This window comes from Gavia stellata, chromosome 25 (genome assembly GCF_030936135.1).
Source record: "Gavia stellata isolate bGavSte3 chromosome 25, bGavSte3.hap2, whole genome shotgun sequence".
NCBI lineage: Eukaryota > Metazoa > Chordata > Aves > Gaviiformes > Gaviidae > Gavia > Gavia stellata.
The window spans coordinates 723,409-739,143 of NC_082618.1; the positions used below are offsets into that span (position 1 = coordinate 723,409).

Here is a 15,735-nt window from a genome sequence, read left to right on the forward strand (position 1 = left end):
CTATTTAATACAGTGTTTAGCTCTTTTATTTAAGTTTATGCAAAGGTATTTTTAATTTATTTGGCATTTTCAGTGAAACTTTTCATTCTAATTTGTACTGATTGTGTCGAAGTTATTTTTATATAATAAAAAGGAACAAAACCTGCAACTTCTCCCACTGACTCTTGGGATGCTTCACGGAGGCTGTGGTGGGCAGCGGCGGCTGGGAGAGGGTCCAGGCTGACACTAGATGACACAGTGGGGCTCCCAGCTGCCCCCCCAGCCCCTCTGTGCTGCACACCTCCCAGCACGGCGGGGCTGCTCAGCTCGGCAGACACCAGAGACGATACCGTCTCCTCTGCCATCCCCATGCCCAGGGTTATCTACGGGCACAGATTATTTCTGGCACTTCCTAATTTGTCCTGCTCTCCCGGCAGGGTTTTTCTTTTGCTTTGACCCGCCTGGGCCGGAGGAAGGCCCAGCCTTTAGGGCTGGCTGCAGCTCTCCCAGCCGACACCACGCTCCTCCCCCAGCCTGCACGGAGGCTCCCACGGCCGGTGCCGCACGGCGGCGAGGCCGGCGTGTCGTCCGGTGTCTCTTCCGGGCTTCCGTGGTGCTGCTGGTGCTGCCTTGCCGTGAGGCTACGGCAACCCTGCCTGCCTGCGAGCCTGCCTTTGCTGGTTGACGCCAGGGGAAGGAAGTGCGCGGCGAGGTCACCAGCCACGGTGGCCACCATGGCCCTGGCGGGTGCCCTGGAGCGGCTGCAGGAGGAGGCCATCTGCCCCATCTGCCTGGAGTACATGAGCGAGCCCGTCAGCATCGACTGCGGGCACAACTTCTGCCGGGGCTGCATCGCCAAGCACTGCCAGGAGAAGGGTCTCTGGGCCGATGGGCCCTTCTCCTGCCCGCAGTGCCGGGCCTCCTGCCACCGCAGTGGGTTCCGACCCAACAGGCAGCTGGCCAACATCGTGGAGAGCATCCGGCAGCTGGGGCTGCGGGGTGGCCCGGGGACAGAGCCGGAGCCGGGGACCCCACTCTGCGCCCAGCACGACGAGCGCCTCAAGCTCTTCTGCGAGGAGGATGAGGAGGCCATCTGCGTGGTGTGCCGGGAGTCCCTGCACCACCGCTCGCACACCGTCTACCCCATCGAGGAGGCTGCGCAGGTGTACAAGGTAGGGGAGGTTGGTGCTCTGGGGGTCTCCATCCTGCCTTGATGCACCCTGGGCATGCTGGTGCCGGGGGGATCGGCTGCCAGGACCCCACCGCCCCTCTCCCAACAGCTCTGGCGGCACCTCTGGGAAAGCAGAGGAAGGGGTGGCAGAGACAGTGGCACCCACCCAGCCGCTCTCATTGCAGGTATGAGGCTGGACCCACTGGTTCCTAAATTGTGGAGGCACCGAGGCTCACCCCTGTCCGTCCGGGTGCATGGAGGCAGCCTGGCTCCCTGCCCCTCTGCGACCGCCCCCAGAGAAGGGGGGTCCTGCCCTGGGGACGTTTCACCTCGGTGGAGGGGTGTACCCAAGCCCCACGTCCCAGCGATGATCCCGGCAGCACACTGCCAACCGCCCCATGCCCTGGCATTGCAGGGAGCCGTCACTTTGTTCTCCAAATCCTAAATAGTGAGAAAAATATGGGGAAAACCCAAGGAGCGCAGAGAGGGTTAACGCTGCGAGCCGAGCAAAGAGCACAGCTGCTGGGTTCTGGTGCCAGGGCTGGCACCGCCTGGCACGGGGTCACTGTCCCCTGGCTGCCCGCTGGCACCAGCGGTCCCAGGGCAGAGGGGCCCGGCCAAACTGTGGCGCTCAGCGGGTGCTGCTGGCGTGAGCTGAGCCTGTTTCTTTTCTTTTCAGGTCAAACTCCAGAAATCCTTGGAGCATCTTTTGAAGGAAGTGGAGGATGTGAAGAAGCGTGAATCAGCGGAAAGGATGAAAACTCAGGAGTGCAAGGCAGGTGCCTGGCTTAACTCTTAATGAATGAGCTTCAGAGATATCAGCAATTATTATCTTGTCTGGGGCCGTGAATTTGGTGTAGTCCTCCAGATGGGACATGTCCCCATGTCCTGCTGTTGTATGGAGGACTGGTGCTGGAAACCAGGCTCAGTGACTGTGTGCAGCTCTATAAAAAAATCAAAAAGGTTTGCAAGGAAATGCGTTGCAAAGAGCAGCACGCCAGCTCCACCGAAACCATGGAGGCTTGTGTGCTGGTTAAACAAATAGACACTGGATATTTTTTATTTGCCTTTTGTTTTACAACTTGTGCTTGAGTTACAAGCCAGGCGTGAGCCGTACGGTGAGCTCTGCTTCACAGCAATAGGAACCAGGATTGTTTTCATTAAAAAAAAAAAGAAAAACTGAATTACCGCACCTCTGCCTGACCCCAGGCAGTCCCGGGGAGATACGATGCCAGCAGAACAGCTGCATTTCATGTCTCTCTGGGGTGGAAACTGGAAAGTAAAAGTAACTGCAGAGAAGGAAACGAAACTGCTGGAGCGAGAGTTATCCAGCCCTGAGCTAGAGTTGATGATTAATCAGCTTTGGCGGGGAAAACAGGTTTCTCCGGATTCCCCTAGTTATCTGCTCAGCTCCCCTGCCCGCCCGCCGCGGCCTGGCCAAGCGGGTGGTGGGTTTTTGGGGTGCCCCTGTGCGCCCGCTGTCCCCCTCGGGGCTGGAATGGGGCTGGGGACGGAGGCTGTGAAAGGGTCGTGTCACTCTCCCCCTGCCCGCCTGAGTCAGGGCTCCGGGGCCCCGGCGCAGCTGCCTCCGGCTTCCTCCCGGCCTGGCGCTGGTTGCACTTTTTTAGTAAAAAGGAAAATATGTCCCTTGCGAGCGGTGGGGGGGAAGTGGCTGTGACTGTCCTGGCTTATCAAGCCTTCGTGACTCAGGTCCAAGAAATCATGTGCTTGGACAGAAAAATAAATGCAGTTCAGTTTCCTTTTGTTTATCTTCTGCATTTTGAGGTTTCATGGTCCTAGCTAACCGCAGCATGTCTTCCTGGTGCTTCAGATTTTGAGCAGTGCCAATTTCTAGGGCTCAGGCTAAAAACCCAAAAGCACTGGCAGACCCTGCCTGTTGCTGGCTGTAGTGAGAGCTCTCAGACACCCGGGGACTCCTCCCTGGCTACCCCTTTCCATCCCTCCCTAGCCCTGGGGCTTCTTCCACCTCTTTCCCATTGCTGTGGGTTTTTCCAGACATGGAGCATTTCCTCCGGACTGCCCGAGCAGTGGGTTAGCCTGAATCTAGCTGGAAGGATGAGTTGTACCAGATCTAACAAAAACCTACCCCGACACCTGATGGCATCTCCCTGCAGCCCAGCAGCCCCCCCCAGTCCCCCCATGCTGCACCGAGACATCATTAGACATCTGAGGTCCAGCTGAGTAGAAATGCCCCTGGCAAAGTCCTACTGCTGGTAAACTGAGGATGTCGAGTGGGAACTCAGGCAAGGTGAAAGCACAGCGGTTAGCCTCTGGCTGTTTTCTTAAATAAATGCGCTTATCAAAAAAATGGGGTGGTTTCCCAGGGCCTGATGCCGGGCATGGATGCCGGAGAATCTGTCCCTGTCTCGGCTGCCTGGCTAACGTTGCCTCGCTTCACCCTGTGTATCTTCTTATTGCAAGGAGGCGGTGAAGAAAAAGCGAGAGAGGATTGTGAGCGAGTTCGGGAAGCTGCATCGGCTGCTGGCCGACGAGGAGAAGCTGCTGCTCCAGAAGCTGGAGGAGGAGGAGAAGCAGATTCTGCTGCTGATCAATGAAAACCTGGCCAGGCTGGTGGAGCAGAAGTCCTTGCTGGAGGAGCTGATCCTGGAGATAAAGGAGAAGACCCAGCAGCCAGCCGATGGGCTGCTCAAGGTCAGGCTACGCCACCAGCCCTACTAACTCAGCCCTGATGCCTTTGCCATCTGGGCGGGTGGCTGGGGCCAGGCTGGCTGGTGGGCACGAGGCTGTGGAGCCCCACACCCAGAATGGTTTTTCTCTTCTCCTTCTAGGACATGAAAAGCGTCCTGTGCAGGTAGGTACCCGTGCTCGTTCCTACTACCATCCTGGCTGCCTCCAGGCTTTAAGTGAGATGTTTGTGTCTGCTCCATGCCAGCCACCCCTGTCCTCCCTGCCCAGCGGCTGGTTTGGTCCTCCTTGGGGCTGACAAAGGAGGGACTGAGACCAGCAGGGGCTGGAGAAGAGACTCCATCCTCTTCTTCCAGGGCCCCAGAGCCAAGGTCTTGCCTGACCTTGTGGCGTGTGAGACGCGTCCCCTCCTAAGGGACATGCTGCCTGGCTGGCCTTGCTCCTTCCTTCCCAGGGACCGGCACTGCCGCTCGCTGCATTGTTTAGCTCTGGTCCCATCGCGCTTACTGATAAGCAAGCGGTTAACCCTAGTGCTCTTCACAGCTCAAGAGCTCAAGGGAGGAGATGCATCTGATTTACTGAGAGAGTGGTGAAGCACTGGCAGAGGCTGCCCAGGGAGGTGGTGGAATCACCATCACTGGAGGGGTTCAAGGAACGTGTGGACGTGGCACTGCGGGACATGGTTTAGTGGGCATGGCGGGGTTGGGTTGATGGTTGGACTTGATGGTCTTACAGGTCTTTTCCAACCTTAGTGATTCTGTGATTCTGTGATTCTGTGATCTATGCAGCCAACAGAAAGGCATTAACCCCCGCCCCCAGCAGGAGACTGGCCGTGCTGTGGGCTCTGGGTACAGCCCACGGGCATTGCTCTCCTTTCAGGTGCGAGGCAGTAAAGTTCCAGTCCCCCAAGGCTGTGTCTGTGACCCTGAAGGAAAACTACAGCATCCCTGAGCGCTGCCTGGGCATGAGGGACATGCTGAAGAAGTTCAAAGGTAAGGGGGCTGCTTCTCCGGTCCTCACCCCCATACCCTGGGGCACAGGGAGGTTTTTTCAACAAGCTTTGTCCAGCTGGTCCCAGTTTGTGTACTGATGAGTTTAGGCTGATTTCATGGCCGGGAGACCTTCCTCGTTCTGGTCTTGGATTGTTGTGAGGTGACCCTGAAGCCTAGGAGGTCACTCAGGAGTTTCAGGCTCCGTTTTGCCCACAAACTCTTGCTTTCACTGTTGGCTGTTTCTGAAGCTGTGCCGGGGGCTGTGGAGCCACCCTCATTCTGTTCCTGCTCTGCAGCCAGGTGCCAAATATTTTGATGTGGTTTATGGTTAGCATGATTTTCTGTATTTCACTTCCCCACTGCTGGGCAGCGCTGGGAGCTGTGCAAAACCACGAACGCACACAGATAAATGTGGGAGGTAGGAAGATCTGGAAGAGCCTAGCATCCAGGATGCAGGCACCCGCTCGTGTCCGTGCCTGCAGACCCCTGAAGCCCCGTCTGTCCTTCCACCCTTCTCTCGCTCCAGTGGACGTGACTCTGGACCCCGAGACGGCGCACCCTGAGCTCACCCTGTCCGAGGACCACAAGAGCGTGCGGCGCGGGAGCAAGAAGCTGCTTCTGTCCCTCTTCGACAACCCCAAGAGGTTTGGCACCGTGCCGGTGGTGCTGGGGAGTCAGGTCTTCTTCTCGGGCCGCTGCTACTGGGAGGTGCAGGTGGGAGACAAGCCCGAGTGGGGCTTGGGGCTGTGCAGGGAGTCTGCCAACCGGAAAGGCAACATCCTCTTCTCCCCAAACAACGGCTACTGGGTGCTGCGGCTGCAAAACGGGGGCAACTATGAGGCCCTCACCTCACCCGTCTGCCCTCTGACCCTGAGCGTGAGACCCCGGCGCATCGGGATCTTCCTGGACTATGAGGCAGGAGAAATCTCCTTTTACAACGTGAGCGACCGCTCCCACATTTACACCTTCACTGACAAGTTTTCAGGGAACCTCCGGCCTCTCTTCTTCCTGGGTGCCTTTTTGGGGGGCAGAAATGCAGAGCCCTTGGTGATCTCCTGGGTCAGGGACACGCAGGGGACCGGGTGCATCATCCTGTGACAGCGGCTGCCCTGGCTTCTCACCGGTGGACAGAGACCCGGGAGCCTGATCAGCTCCTCCTGTGAGTGGGGCAGCACCGGGGAAATAGCTGTGTGCCTTGGTGAGCGTCATGGGAGGGTCCCCGCGTGCTCCTGGCTGCTGGGGGTGACCCGCCAAGTGTGAAACCCACTGTGTGCAATGCCCGTGCTGGGAAGGGTGCTTTGCAGCGGGGACGTGCCATAACCCTCTGTGCTGCCAATGGGGACAGGGGAGCCCGCAGACCACCGCTGCCCTGCCGCTCATCTCACAGGCTGCTGGAGAAGGGTGCGCACCCAGCCTGCTGCGTAGTGCTGATTTTGGTATGAATTGTACTGGAACAAGGCAATAAAGGGTTGATTTGGGGGAGCCTTGTGTGGTTAGCAGTGTGGTTTTGTGGTGCGTCCGTCCCTGCTCGTTAGCCCTAGCTAATTGGCAACATCTCAGAGGGCAAAGGGTGTTGCTGGACCTGGTCCTCTCCGGCTCAGAGAGGGTCCTCGAGAGGTCCCTCTGTGGCATCAGTGGGACACCGCAGCAAGCCGGGCACCCGCCAGGCAGGGCTTTGGGAGCAGCAGCTGCCTGTGTAGTTGGCCACACTTCAGCCTCGCAGTGAGTGGGCCTGGGGTGAAGGCAAGGGGGCACCTGTATGGGTGCGGGTGCTGCACTGCCTGGTGGCTCCTGGGCTGCTCTCTCGTGTCCCCTGGAAGGGAGATCACCTCCAGCTCGGTAGGTCTGTCCCCTCTGCCTCCCCTCACAAGCCCCGTGGGTGGGAAATCTCCAAGCATGGGAAGCTATGCGTTGCACAGCCCAGGACGGGGGCACTTCAGGGGCTGCAAAACCCAGGGAAAGAAAAATAACCCAGCCTTGGCTGATGTCTCCAAAGGTCACCTTTGGTCTCTCTGTCCCCGGGACATCCCTCCTCCTCCAGGCTGCACTGCTGCCCCAGCCTCTTGCCTCAAGCAGCCTGCCACCGTGTTGCTGGAAGAAAAGCTCTCAGGTCCTTAAGCTCAGCTGTGGCATCAGCCAGTCCGACTCATCTAAACTAAAGTGCCTGTGGTCCACAGGGCCAGGAGGCAGAGGACACTGCCCTGGGGGCAGACAGGGCGGAGGCGATGCCAGCAGCTCTGGACTGCCAGCTGGAGTGGCTGCAGCGCCTGACCTTCAGGCAAAAGTAATGAAGCTGCTTAATTTAAAGACCGATTCAATTCAAATAAAATGAGATTTGATAAAGCACCATTCTTAAATGCTCAGCACAATTTCTCTGGGGGTGTCCTGAATGATGCTTTAGGAGTCTCACGGTGAAAAATGATGCTGGACCTGAGATAGCAGTTCCTCTCAGCTGAGTTTTGTTGCATTTTGAGGAGTCCCATGCTCCTCCCTTCAGCTGCAGGCTCCTTCTTTTGGAGGCTGCATGGCAGAGAGATGAGACCAGCTACAAGAGCCCAGTCCCAGCTTTGCCATGTCCCAGGAAGAAGAGCAATGGGTCTCCATGGGCTCTGCAGCTCATGGCCCTCCATGGAGATCTTACAGAGGGAGTTTATGGAGCCTGAGAAGATAAGAAAGGACATGAACTTTGAGGTCTTGACAGAGGATTGGAAGCAGAGGCAGTTGGAGGGGGGAGCGATGAGGACAGCCAGGGAAACCTGTTGTGCAGATTGACAGTTGGGAAGGGACCAGGCTAAATGTCACCGAACCAGGGGCGGGAGGAGGTGGTGAGATGGAAACTGTCCAGAAAGCAAGAGCAATCTGACCGTGGCAAGCTGACCGATGACAGGCACTTGCTGCGGCACTGGAGGAACGAAGAATGTTTCCAGGAGAGGAAGAAGCAAGTGCAACAGTCGGAGATCTTGCAAAGAGGGGGAAGAAATGAATGAACAGAAAGGATGTGAACTCACCCCAATGCAGCAGCCAAAGCATTCCTAGAAATCATGAATGTTCCTCTCTCAGGAAGGAGAGTAAATGTTGAAGGCACGAGATAGCTCTGAACATGCTATAAAATCTTCCATCTGGTGGACTCTGCACCACCTGCAAATAAGAAACTGCTCGGGGCAGATACCACTCTGCCCTGAGATGCCCAGACTGGTTAGCAATGGGCAGCTAGAGAAAAGCCAGGAGGGCCAGGACCTGGCTTTTAGAGCTCCCTCCTGACTTAAAACTAAAGCTGTTCCTAAAGCTATTTGCAAGCAGATTTTCTGTTTAAGTCATGACAAGTTGAGCTTGCCCCTGTCCTCGGTGGAAGTGCATTCATTGCCTGCCTCTGGCCTCCCCCCAGATCCTGCCCAGCAAGGACCAGGTCCCGCTCGGACCACCCACCCCAGCCGTGAGGGATGGCTGCACGGCACAGCACAGTCCGACCCGAGCACCTGGGTCTTCCCACACGCGCTCCTGCTCCCCAGTTCTCCAGCTCCAAGCAAGCTGGTGACCTTCACACAGCATCATAAGGTTATTTATTACCAAAGGGGCTGACCTGCACGTGCCAGGCTAATCACAGTCACACCATTTCCGTTTGATTTCCATATGCTGAAGGAAGATGGGCATATACATATGCATATACATATATTTTGCAGGGACATTTTGGGTTGAGACAATCTATTGCTGTAGTGGGTCCCAGGACTGATCTGCTCAAGGTATCTGGTGTTACTGAAGGCAGTAATCCCTCGGATGCCACATCTGGCTGAACAGCCATGGGTTGGGGTTGGGTGATCAGGGAGCTGTTTTTCTGAGCGATCAGTAGATTAACGTCACATTTTTTAGGCTTTAGCTCCTGGGGCAGTTTGGTCACCCAGAGGCACTGCCTGTGTCCCCTGTTAAGATTCTCCACAGCAAAAATTACAGACCTGGAGATTTAGAAATGTGTTTTCTCAACAAACACTAACATTTTTCTTTCTCTTCTAGTATAGTGGAAAATGCTCCGTCTTCTTAGGAGGATGTGAGTAGTCATCTGCGTCTTTCTAAGAACTGAGCAGACATGTTCTTTCCAGTCTTCATTGCCACTTCTGCCTTCTATTGGCCGTTACAGGTTAGGTGATAGCCAGGCACCATTTCTAGCATAATACTTCTGTGTCTTCCGCAGCCCTGGAAGTCTGAGATATATCACTACCTTAGGAAAATGTTACTTTTGTATGCAGCGTGCAAAACCATCCACTTTTACGTGCCTTTTTTGGGTGCTGGCCCCCCAGAAGAGACACAGTCCCCCATCTTGGTGTCTCTGGGAAGATCTGTTTTGGGTGGAGGACTGAGCCTGCCCTCCCTGCGGCGAGCCTTGGGCCCGGTCGGCGAGGAAGGCACAGAGCTGGCACTCCTGAGCGCATGGGCATTTTGCCTTCGTGGTGTCTAATTCCTCTCTGAAAAAGTGGAGATGTAAAAGACCATCAACCTTGATTGCCATCCATCCATATCTCCATCAGCACAGCCCAGCTCCTCCTTCTGTGCAACGCCAGACTCTGACTTCCAACTCCCCTGGCTGTCGTTATACCTCAAAATGCCTACGGACACACCAGGGTGATATACACACCAACTATATAGAGATGTGCATGTATATTATAATAATGATGTTCTTATCACAGTAACAATTAATTTTTGTTCACATCTAGGCTTTCCCAGGGTTTTCATTAAAAATATTTACTTTTATATACATTGCACGAAATATTCAGTAAATACCTCACTCTGGTTTCAGGATGAGTCTCTCTTTTAGCAGTTTACAAATTCTGAAAGCCTTGACAGCATTGCTCTTCTCTTGGTCTGAATCTAGAGGAAACCCCCTGCATGCCACCCTCCTCCCAGGTCCCAGCCTCCCTTTTCTCTTCATCTGCTGCCTCTGGCTTAGTGCCCTCTGCTTCTTGCGCTCATCTGCTCCGTCTCCAGTGGGTGCTCCCTGAGCACCCCGCGAGGCTGTTTCTGGGAAGGATGAGCATCATGATTAGCCCCTGAGACCCATGCACGGGCACCGGGGCATTCCGGGGCTCCTCTAAGGGCTGCACGGTGGGAGGGTTTTCTTGCACAACTCAGCTCTAGCAGCAAGGTCAGCCTCAAATAGCTGCATCAACGTATACGGCAAATATATCCCCTGCTCTGGGCAGGGTAATCCCTGGGTGCGGAGTTGAGCTAACGGCAACATGGGTACTGCAGCCCCTGCCTGCCTGTCCCTGCTCCGGCCACCTTCCTGCACTCCTCCTCCTCCTCCTCCTTTGCAAAACGTGGCGGCTCTGAAGATCGCAGGGGATGCTTTCTCCGTGCACACACTGCGACTTGTGGGCTTTGGAGGCAGCTGCCAGCTTGCTGAAAGCTGCTGGCTGCCTTTGCCTGGCTCGTGCGGGCTTCGTTCACACCTCTGTGCCCGGGGGTGTGGATTAACGAGCGTGCTGTATTCCTCTCATGCACTTTGAGGGCTCCTCTGAGCTGTCACGCGTAGGTGGGTGTAAGATTAAGAAAGACATGAGCAATTCAGGACTCCCTGCAGGCTCCCAGAATAGTGGTGAGGAGTTAGCTGAGGTACCCACGGTAGGTGTCTGCTGTGGGCGGCTTGAATGTGACCCGGGTTGTTAAGGACGTTGGCGCACGGGGGTTGTTGGCACCAGGCTCGAACAGAGCACAGGCTGGATGCCGCTTCCCGCGTGACCCTGCACTCTGTGTCCTTCGACAAGAAACCCCAAGGCTGCGGGACTGCTCCCAGTGCCACAGGGACGGGTGGGGCTTGGACCCAAGAGGGGCTGTGGATGCTCAAGCCACTTTGGGATGACCCCATTGCAGGTCTCCCCCCTCCTGTCCCCTGCTCCTGCTGTTCCCTGGAGCGAGGGCAGCTCTGGGCACTCAGCTTTGTGCCAATCTCAGTCCTGAGGGTGAAGCTACCGGGCTCCGGCACTCAGATACAGGGCTGGCTGGTACCCCGCATCCAAGGCGTCCTCACCTCCAGCGTGGCCATGATGAGCCCTGTTCCTGGAGCTGGCCCTGGAGCACGCAGTGCCCAGGGAATCCAACGCCACTGCCCTCGCATGCAGGAGCAGCTCCTTGTCACCAAGGCACGGTCGCCTTCATGGTGATGCCCACCCGAATCACCCAGCCATGGGCTCCCTCCCAGCAGCTCCTCGGGGAAGGGGGCTCGGGTCCTGATTGCTGGCACAGCTCTCCATTTCACCCCCCCGCCCTCGGCTGCTATTTTAAGCTGGGTGCAGTCAGCACTGTAGCAGGATGACTGATGGGGTGCACATCGCCCCGTGGGCTGAGGAGCTGGGGGCTGCAGTTCCTGAAGTGACGAGGCTCCTGACATAACCGGTACGCTCCTTCCTCCCCCAAACACACCCACATCCCCCTGGTCCCTTCCAGCCCCACCTGAGGCTCCTCGCGCTGCGCAGCTCCCACCCCACCTCTGCCCTCTGCCTTCTCATCTTCACCCCCTCCCCAGGAGCCCCCTTCCTGCCTTGCTACCCCGTGTCTCGCTGATCTTCATGTCTGCCCTCCCAAATTCAGTATGTAAATGCTGTGGGGTGAGCTGAGTCTCTGACCTCAGCCTTTTTCCTGGGGCTTCCCTACAGGCACCAGAGGTCCAGGGAGGAGGAACCCAAACCCTTGTTGTTCATCCAACAGTGTGTGTCCAGAGCTGATCAGAGCAATCTAAATGCCGTCAGTGGTGTGGGCTCCATCTCCTTCAGCTCCAGTGGAGACCAGCCCCAGGGCTGCAGTGGAGATGTCTCCTTGCAGGGGCAGATCCTGCCCTGGGGCTGAGGTCTGGCAGGGCGGGTCCAGAGGACACTGCATCTCCGGACACTGCATCTCTGGACGGGCATCTCCAGACATGGGCAGGTTTTGGAGGGATGGAGAAAAAGCACCTTTTCTTGTCCCAGCTATATGAGAGTTTAATGAAATAGTTCTAAAAATCTTGTAGTGAAACATACTTTTTCCGTGCTCAGCTCTGGGAATAGCTGATCCATTTTAGCTGCAGCTCTCAGAAAACTTTCCCTGAAACAGCCAGCATGTTAAATTTCAGCCCCTAAAGGTAACATTTTAATTGACTATAATGGGGCCAGCGATGCAATTTAACTAGCTGCCAGTAGTCCTGAGTCGTGATTAAATACCATATAAAAAGAGTGAGCCAAGCTACCTGAATGTAATCTATGCCCTTCTCATACCTTCTCCTTCATGTTTTTTCTCTTCTTAGTTTGCAAAACAGGACGTTCAGACAGGGAAAGCTTGTGGGGGTTTTGACGACGTAGAAAAGGGAATAAAGAACGTGTTGCCACTATTATAATTTCAGCTATTGTCGTCGCAACGAATTGTAATAGAGGCAAAGACAGAAAGTTCTTACAAAAATATTTATTTCTTGAAATTTGAATTAAATTTTATATCAAAAATACAATTAATTAATTACAGAAAATATAATCTCAGCATAAGTCTTCATTAAAAAAAATACATCTATTAAATAATACTCTTATTTTTCTGGAGTGGAGCTATTGCACCTGATCCCTCCCCTATAAAAAATTAAATATATAAATAGTGAAACAATAAAGTCAGATTCTGGAACTTTTCCAGTTGCTCAACTAGCTCTAAATGACATTGAAGCATTTCTGATGGAGCCCGCAGCTGGCTGTGCCTTGCCCATCCTGGCAGCCGGGGGATGCAGGGCGGCAGGGTCTGTCCCGGGACTTCAGTTCAGCTCCAGCTCGTTCACGTACTGCTGGACCCAGTCCTGGTCAGGGTTGGAGCAGACTTGGCGGCCCTTCCTCGTGACAAACCTGTGGGGTGCAGAGAGGTAAGTTTTCAGTGGGAGAGCAATGCATGGAGGGGAGCCCTGCCCCAAACCTAGCCTCTCACGAGGATCAGAACGTGGGCATGCAGCCCATCGTGCCCATCATGTCGGCAGTGGTGGAGCAGGACAGGCGCAAGCCCCCTGTGCGCTGAGCCCATTGGAGCATCACCTTCCACCTCTTGGTCCCCCATCCCTCCTGCCCCCGGGGCCAGCCTCCATTCCCTGTCTTTTGAAAAGGGGTCTTTCCCTCTCTGGATCCTCAGCCCAAAGGGAGAGCCCACCACCGCCCTGGGGGAGAGGACTTACACGACGGCCGGCTGGGAGCACAGGCTGTTGGTCTCATAGTACTCTACCACGAAGTTGCGGGGCAGCTGCCGGGAGGTGTAGGTGAAGCAGCAGGAGGTCGGCGGGTCAGAGCCAACTGTGAAGGGCAAAGACAGTCGTCAGCAGTGGCAATGGATGAGGAGCAGGGGCAGGGGGCTGGGACCACAGATCCCTGGGACTGGGGAGTGGGGTGGATATGGAGGACGAAGAGAAAAGACAGGGTCTTTTTTCTTCTTCCTTTATTTCTTTCTCGTTTGGGTTCACCCTGAGCTGGTGCTTTGAGCTGTGCCTTTCCCACGGCAGGAGAACCCCAATGGCGCTGGAGCACCTGCTCCCTGTGGTCTGACATGGGAATGGACCCAGGGGCGGAAGGCCTGGCAGAAGGGACCCTGTCCCAGCAGCAACATCTCTTCGGTACCCATTTAGAGAGGAGGGGGAGAACTCGGACTTACTTGGCGCAGCGGAGTTCTGGTAGCAGAAGGTGGCGATGAGAACAGCGAGGGCAGCCATGGAGACCTTCATGTCAGTTGAGAAGCGGTGGCCGGAGCTGAAGCAGGCGAGTGGAGCTTGAAAGCCTCTTTTCTGTCTGATGCTGAGCCAGTCAGCAACTCCCCAATTTATGAGCAGAGGAGATCCGTGCAGTGGCTTGCGTAGGCATGGTGGAATTTCCCCCAGAGAAGAGGCTGCTCATGGTGCAATCTCGTGGTGGAACAGAGCAGCAGCTCCAGCCCCGGAAGAGCAAAGCTCCCCCCCTCAACTCAGAGCCTCCCCAGTGACAGAGGATATGAAACAGTCACCATTGCTATTTCTGCTCCTTTCATGCATGTCCCTTAGTAAGAAGTTCCCCCATGGAGGTTCCTGCATTTGTCAACAGGCCCCTATTACCCAACCTGCCCAAGCAGCTTGGAGGTGAGAATGCACCCTTCCAAGAGCTGTGCAAATGGGCTGAAGAGCATGGATGGGATGAGGCCGGTTAGGGAAAAAGGGGCTGAGCTCTCCTCTACCCTGGCCTGTTTCCTTCCCACATCTGCACAGCCCGCGCTGCCCCGGTAGCAGGAGATGGGAGCAGTCACCAGTGGGCTCCATGTCCTGTACATGCTTCACATAGTCTGAGGGGACTCAGGGCATGTCCTGCAGCCGTGACAGCACTGCAGGCACCAGCACAGGTAGTGGTGGGCATGAAATAAGAGCCCCAGAAGCTGAAGCACTTGAGTTTCCTCCTCAGTTTAAGGGAAGGAAGAGCTGAGATGGGGCGTTGTCTCCTGGAGGTGCCTGCCACACTCCAGGTCCTATAAGGAGGCCCTAAATGACCAATTTAGGTTAGACACTTAAGTTTCAGCAGCTACTGATAGGTGAGACCTATCATTGCTGGGCATGGAGATGCAGAGAGCCAAAAGAAGTATGGAGATGTTGACTGTGACCCTGAAGATGAGGCAGGAGGGGCTCCAGGAGCAGGGTGAGGAAGAAAACACTGCTTCTGAAGACTAGGAGCAGGTTAACTGGAGGATGGGGGCAGAAATAGGGATTTCTAGCAAGAAAAGAGTACCTGGTCTCAGCAGAAAAGATAAAATTGTAATGACCACAGACAGGGAGGAATGACCACGTTGCGTGGGAGAGAGTAAGACCTCACAGCTCTCTGAGGGCTGGGCAAGGGCTGCGACCATGGATGGCTCACTAGGAAGAAGTCACCAGCCTATGTATGGATTGCCATGGAGGTCTACCAAACACCTCTCTGTCCCCGAGAATGAGAGGGAAGGCCTGGCAGGGAGGTGATGGATACTCTGGGAAGAGCTGAGGGCTGTGCGTCCATAACAAGGTGTTCCGAGAAGGACATCTCTTCTCAATGGGGAAGCAGACGCATTTCTGGGAAATGTTTCCATTTCGTTATTTTCCAGATATCACCGAGTGGTGATGTTTTGGCAGATGCTGCCTGAAAGTCAGAGGAAGGACTATAACGTAAAGCAGAGCAACCCAACCGCACCACCAGCACCTCTGCACCCCTACCACAGCGCTGGGCACTGACTCACTGTGTTTCTATTAAAGGTTCCCGGCTATTCACCCAGGCGCCTTCTGTAAATAACCTGGTGTTTTCCAGATATTGCTCCAACGCCGCATGGTGTGTGCAACCCTCCACCAGCTGTGGGCTGCCCTGCCTCCCCTTCTAGCAGCCGTGGCAGGTTAGCTCCGTGCAGGTTAACTGCTCTGCTCCACGCAGGCAGAGAGGGGTCTGGAGGACAATGTGGCCCTGGACTTGCACAGGAGAAGTCCCAGAGGTGGCCCACCCTCAAGGAGGCTCTTGATGAGAGCTGTGGTGGTATGCCTGCCCCTCGCCCTGCCTGGGGAGGGCAGATCTACCCCATGGAGCAAAGGTGGCTCTTGCCAAGCTGAGCATCACCTCCTTCCTGGCCACACCATGGCCAAGCCGGTCCCCTCTCCATCCTTCCCTTTGCCATCTGCAGAGAGAGGCACCTTGTGGGCTCACCCATCAGTTCAGACCCACACTCCACTTGTCAGCTTGCCTGTCCCCAAATATCCTGGGAGGATGAGGAGGGAGCCTGCCTCCGCCGGCAGGGCGCCCAGCCAGGCAGGAGGTGGGAACCCGGTGTTCAGCCGGACGCCAGCTGGACCAGAAATCGGCTCTGAGCTAGCGTCGGCTTACTTGGCTCCTCTGTCTGGTTGCTCAGGGAATATAACTTGTAAACGTACGTAAGAGCGTGGTTTGCCTCTGAGCTGTTCCTGTGATTGTA

General features: G+C 55.6%; 2 protein-coding genes across 3 annotated transcripts; one reads left to right on the plus strand and one right to left on the minus strand.

Moving 5' to 3' along the window:
* Window positions 1-713: 713 nt before the first annotated feature.
* Window positions 714-6,160, plus strand: LOC104264739 (E3 ubiquitin-protein ligase TRIM39-like). Its single transcript, XM_059829112.1, has 6 exons — window positions 714-1,151; window positions 1,830-1,925; window positions 3,593-3,823; window positions 3,961-3,983; window positions 4,697-4,809; window positions 5,336-6,160. Exons 1-6 carry the CDS (start codon window positions 714-716, stop codon window positions 5,905-5,907), a joined length of 1,473 nt encoding a protein of 490 aa, XP_059685095.1. The 3' UTR covers window positions 5,908-6,160.
* Window positions 6,161-12,562: 6,402 nt separating this feature from the next.
* On the minus strand, window positions 12,563-13,510 carry LOC104264740 (C-C motif chemokine 4 homolog). 2 transcript variants are annotated; one of them, XM_009821929.2, is made up of 3 exons: window positions 13,441-13,510; window positions 12,971-13,085; window positions 12,563-12,638 (listed from the first exon to the last, which is right to left on the minus strand). In XM_009821929.2, the coding sequence occupies exons 1-3, from the start codon at window positions 13,508-13,510 to the stop codon at window positions 12,563-12,565; spliced, it is 261 nt and encodes an 86-aa protein (XP_009820231.2). The 2 variants fall into 2 exon arrangements, with proteins under 2 accessions (XP_009820231.2, XP_009820230.2); XM_009821928.2 differs by having other exon boundaries at window positions 12,563-12,650.
* Window positions 13,511-15,735: the final 2,225 nt, after the last annotated feature.

Coding starts and splice junctions, on each gene's coding strand:
- LOC104264739 (XM_059829112.1), top strand. CDS start 714: ATGGCCCTGGCGGGTGCCCTGGAGCGGCTGCAGGAGGAGGCCATCTGC. Junction 1,152..1,829: donor AGGCTGCGCAGGTGTACAAG/GTAGGGGAGGTT, acceptor TTTTCTTTTCAG/GTCAAACTCCAGAAATCCTT. Junction 3,984..4,696: donor ATGAAAAGCGTCCTGTGCAG/GTAGGTACCCGT, acceptor CTCTCCTTTCAG/GTGCGAGGCAGTAAAGTTCC.
- LOC104264740 (XM_009821928.2), bottom strand. CDS start 13,510: ATGAAGGTCTCCATGGCTGCCCTCGCTGTTCTCATCGCCACCTTCTGC. Junction 13,086..13,440: donor CCAGAACTCCGCTGCGCCAA/GTAAGTCCGAGT, acceptor TGCCCTTCACAG/TTGGCTCTGACCCGCCGACC. Junction 12,651..12,970: donor TGCTCCCAGCCGGCCGTCGT/GTAAGTCCTCTC, acceptor TGCACCCCACAG/GTTTGTCACGAGGAAGGGCC.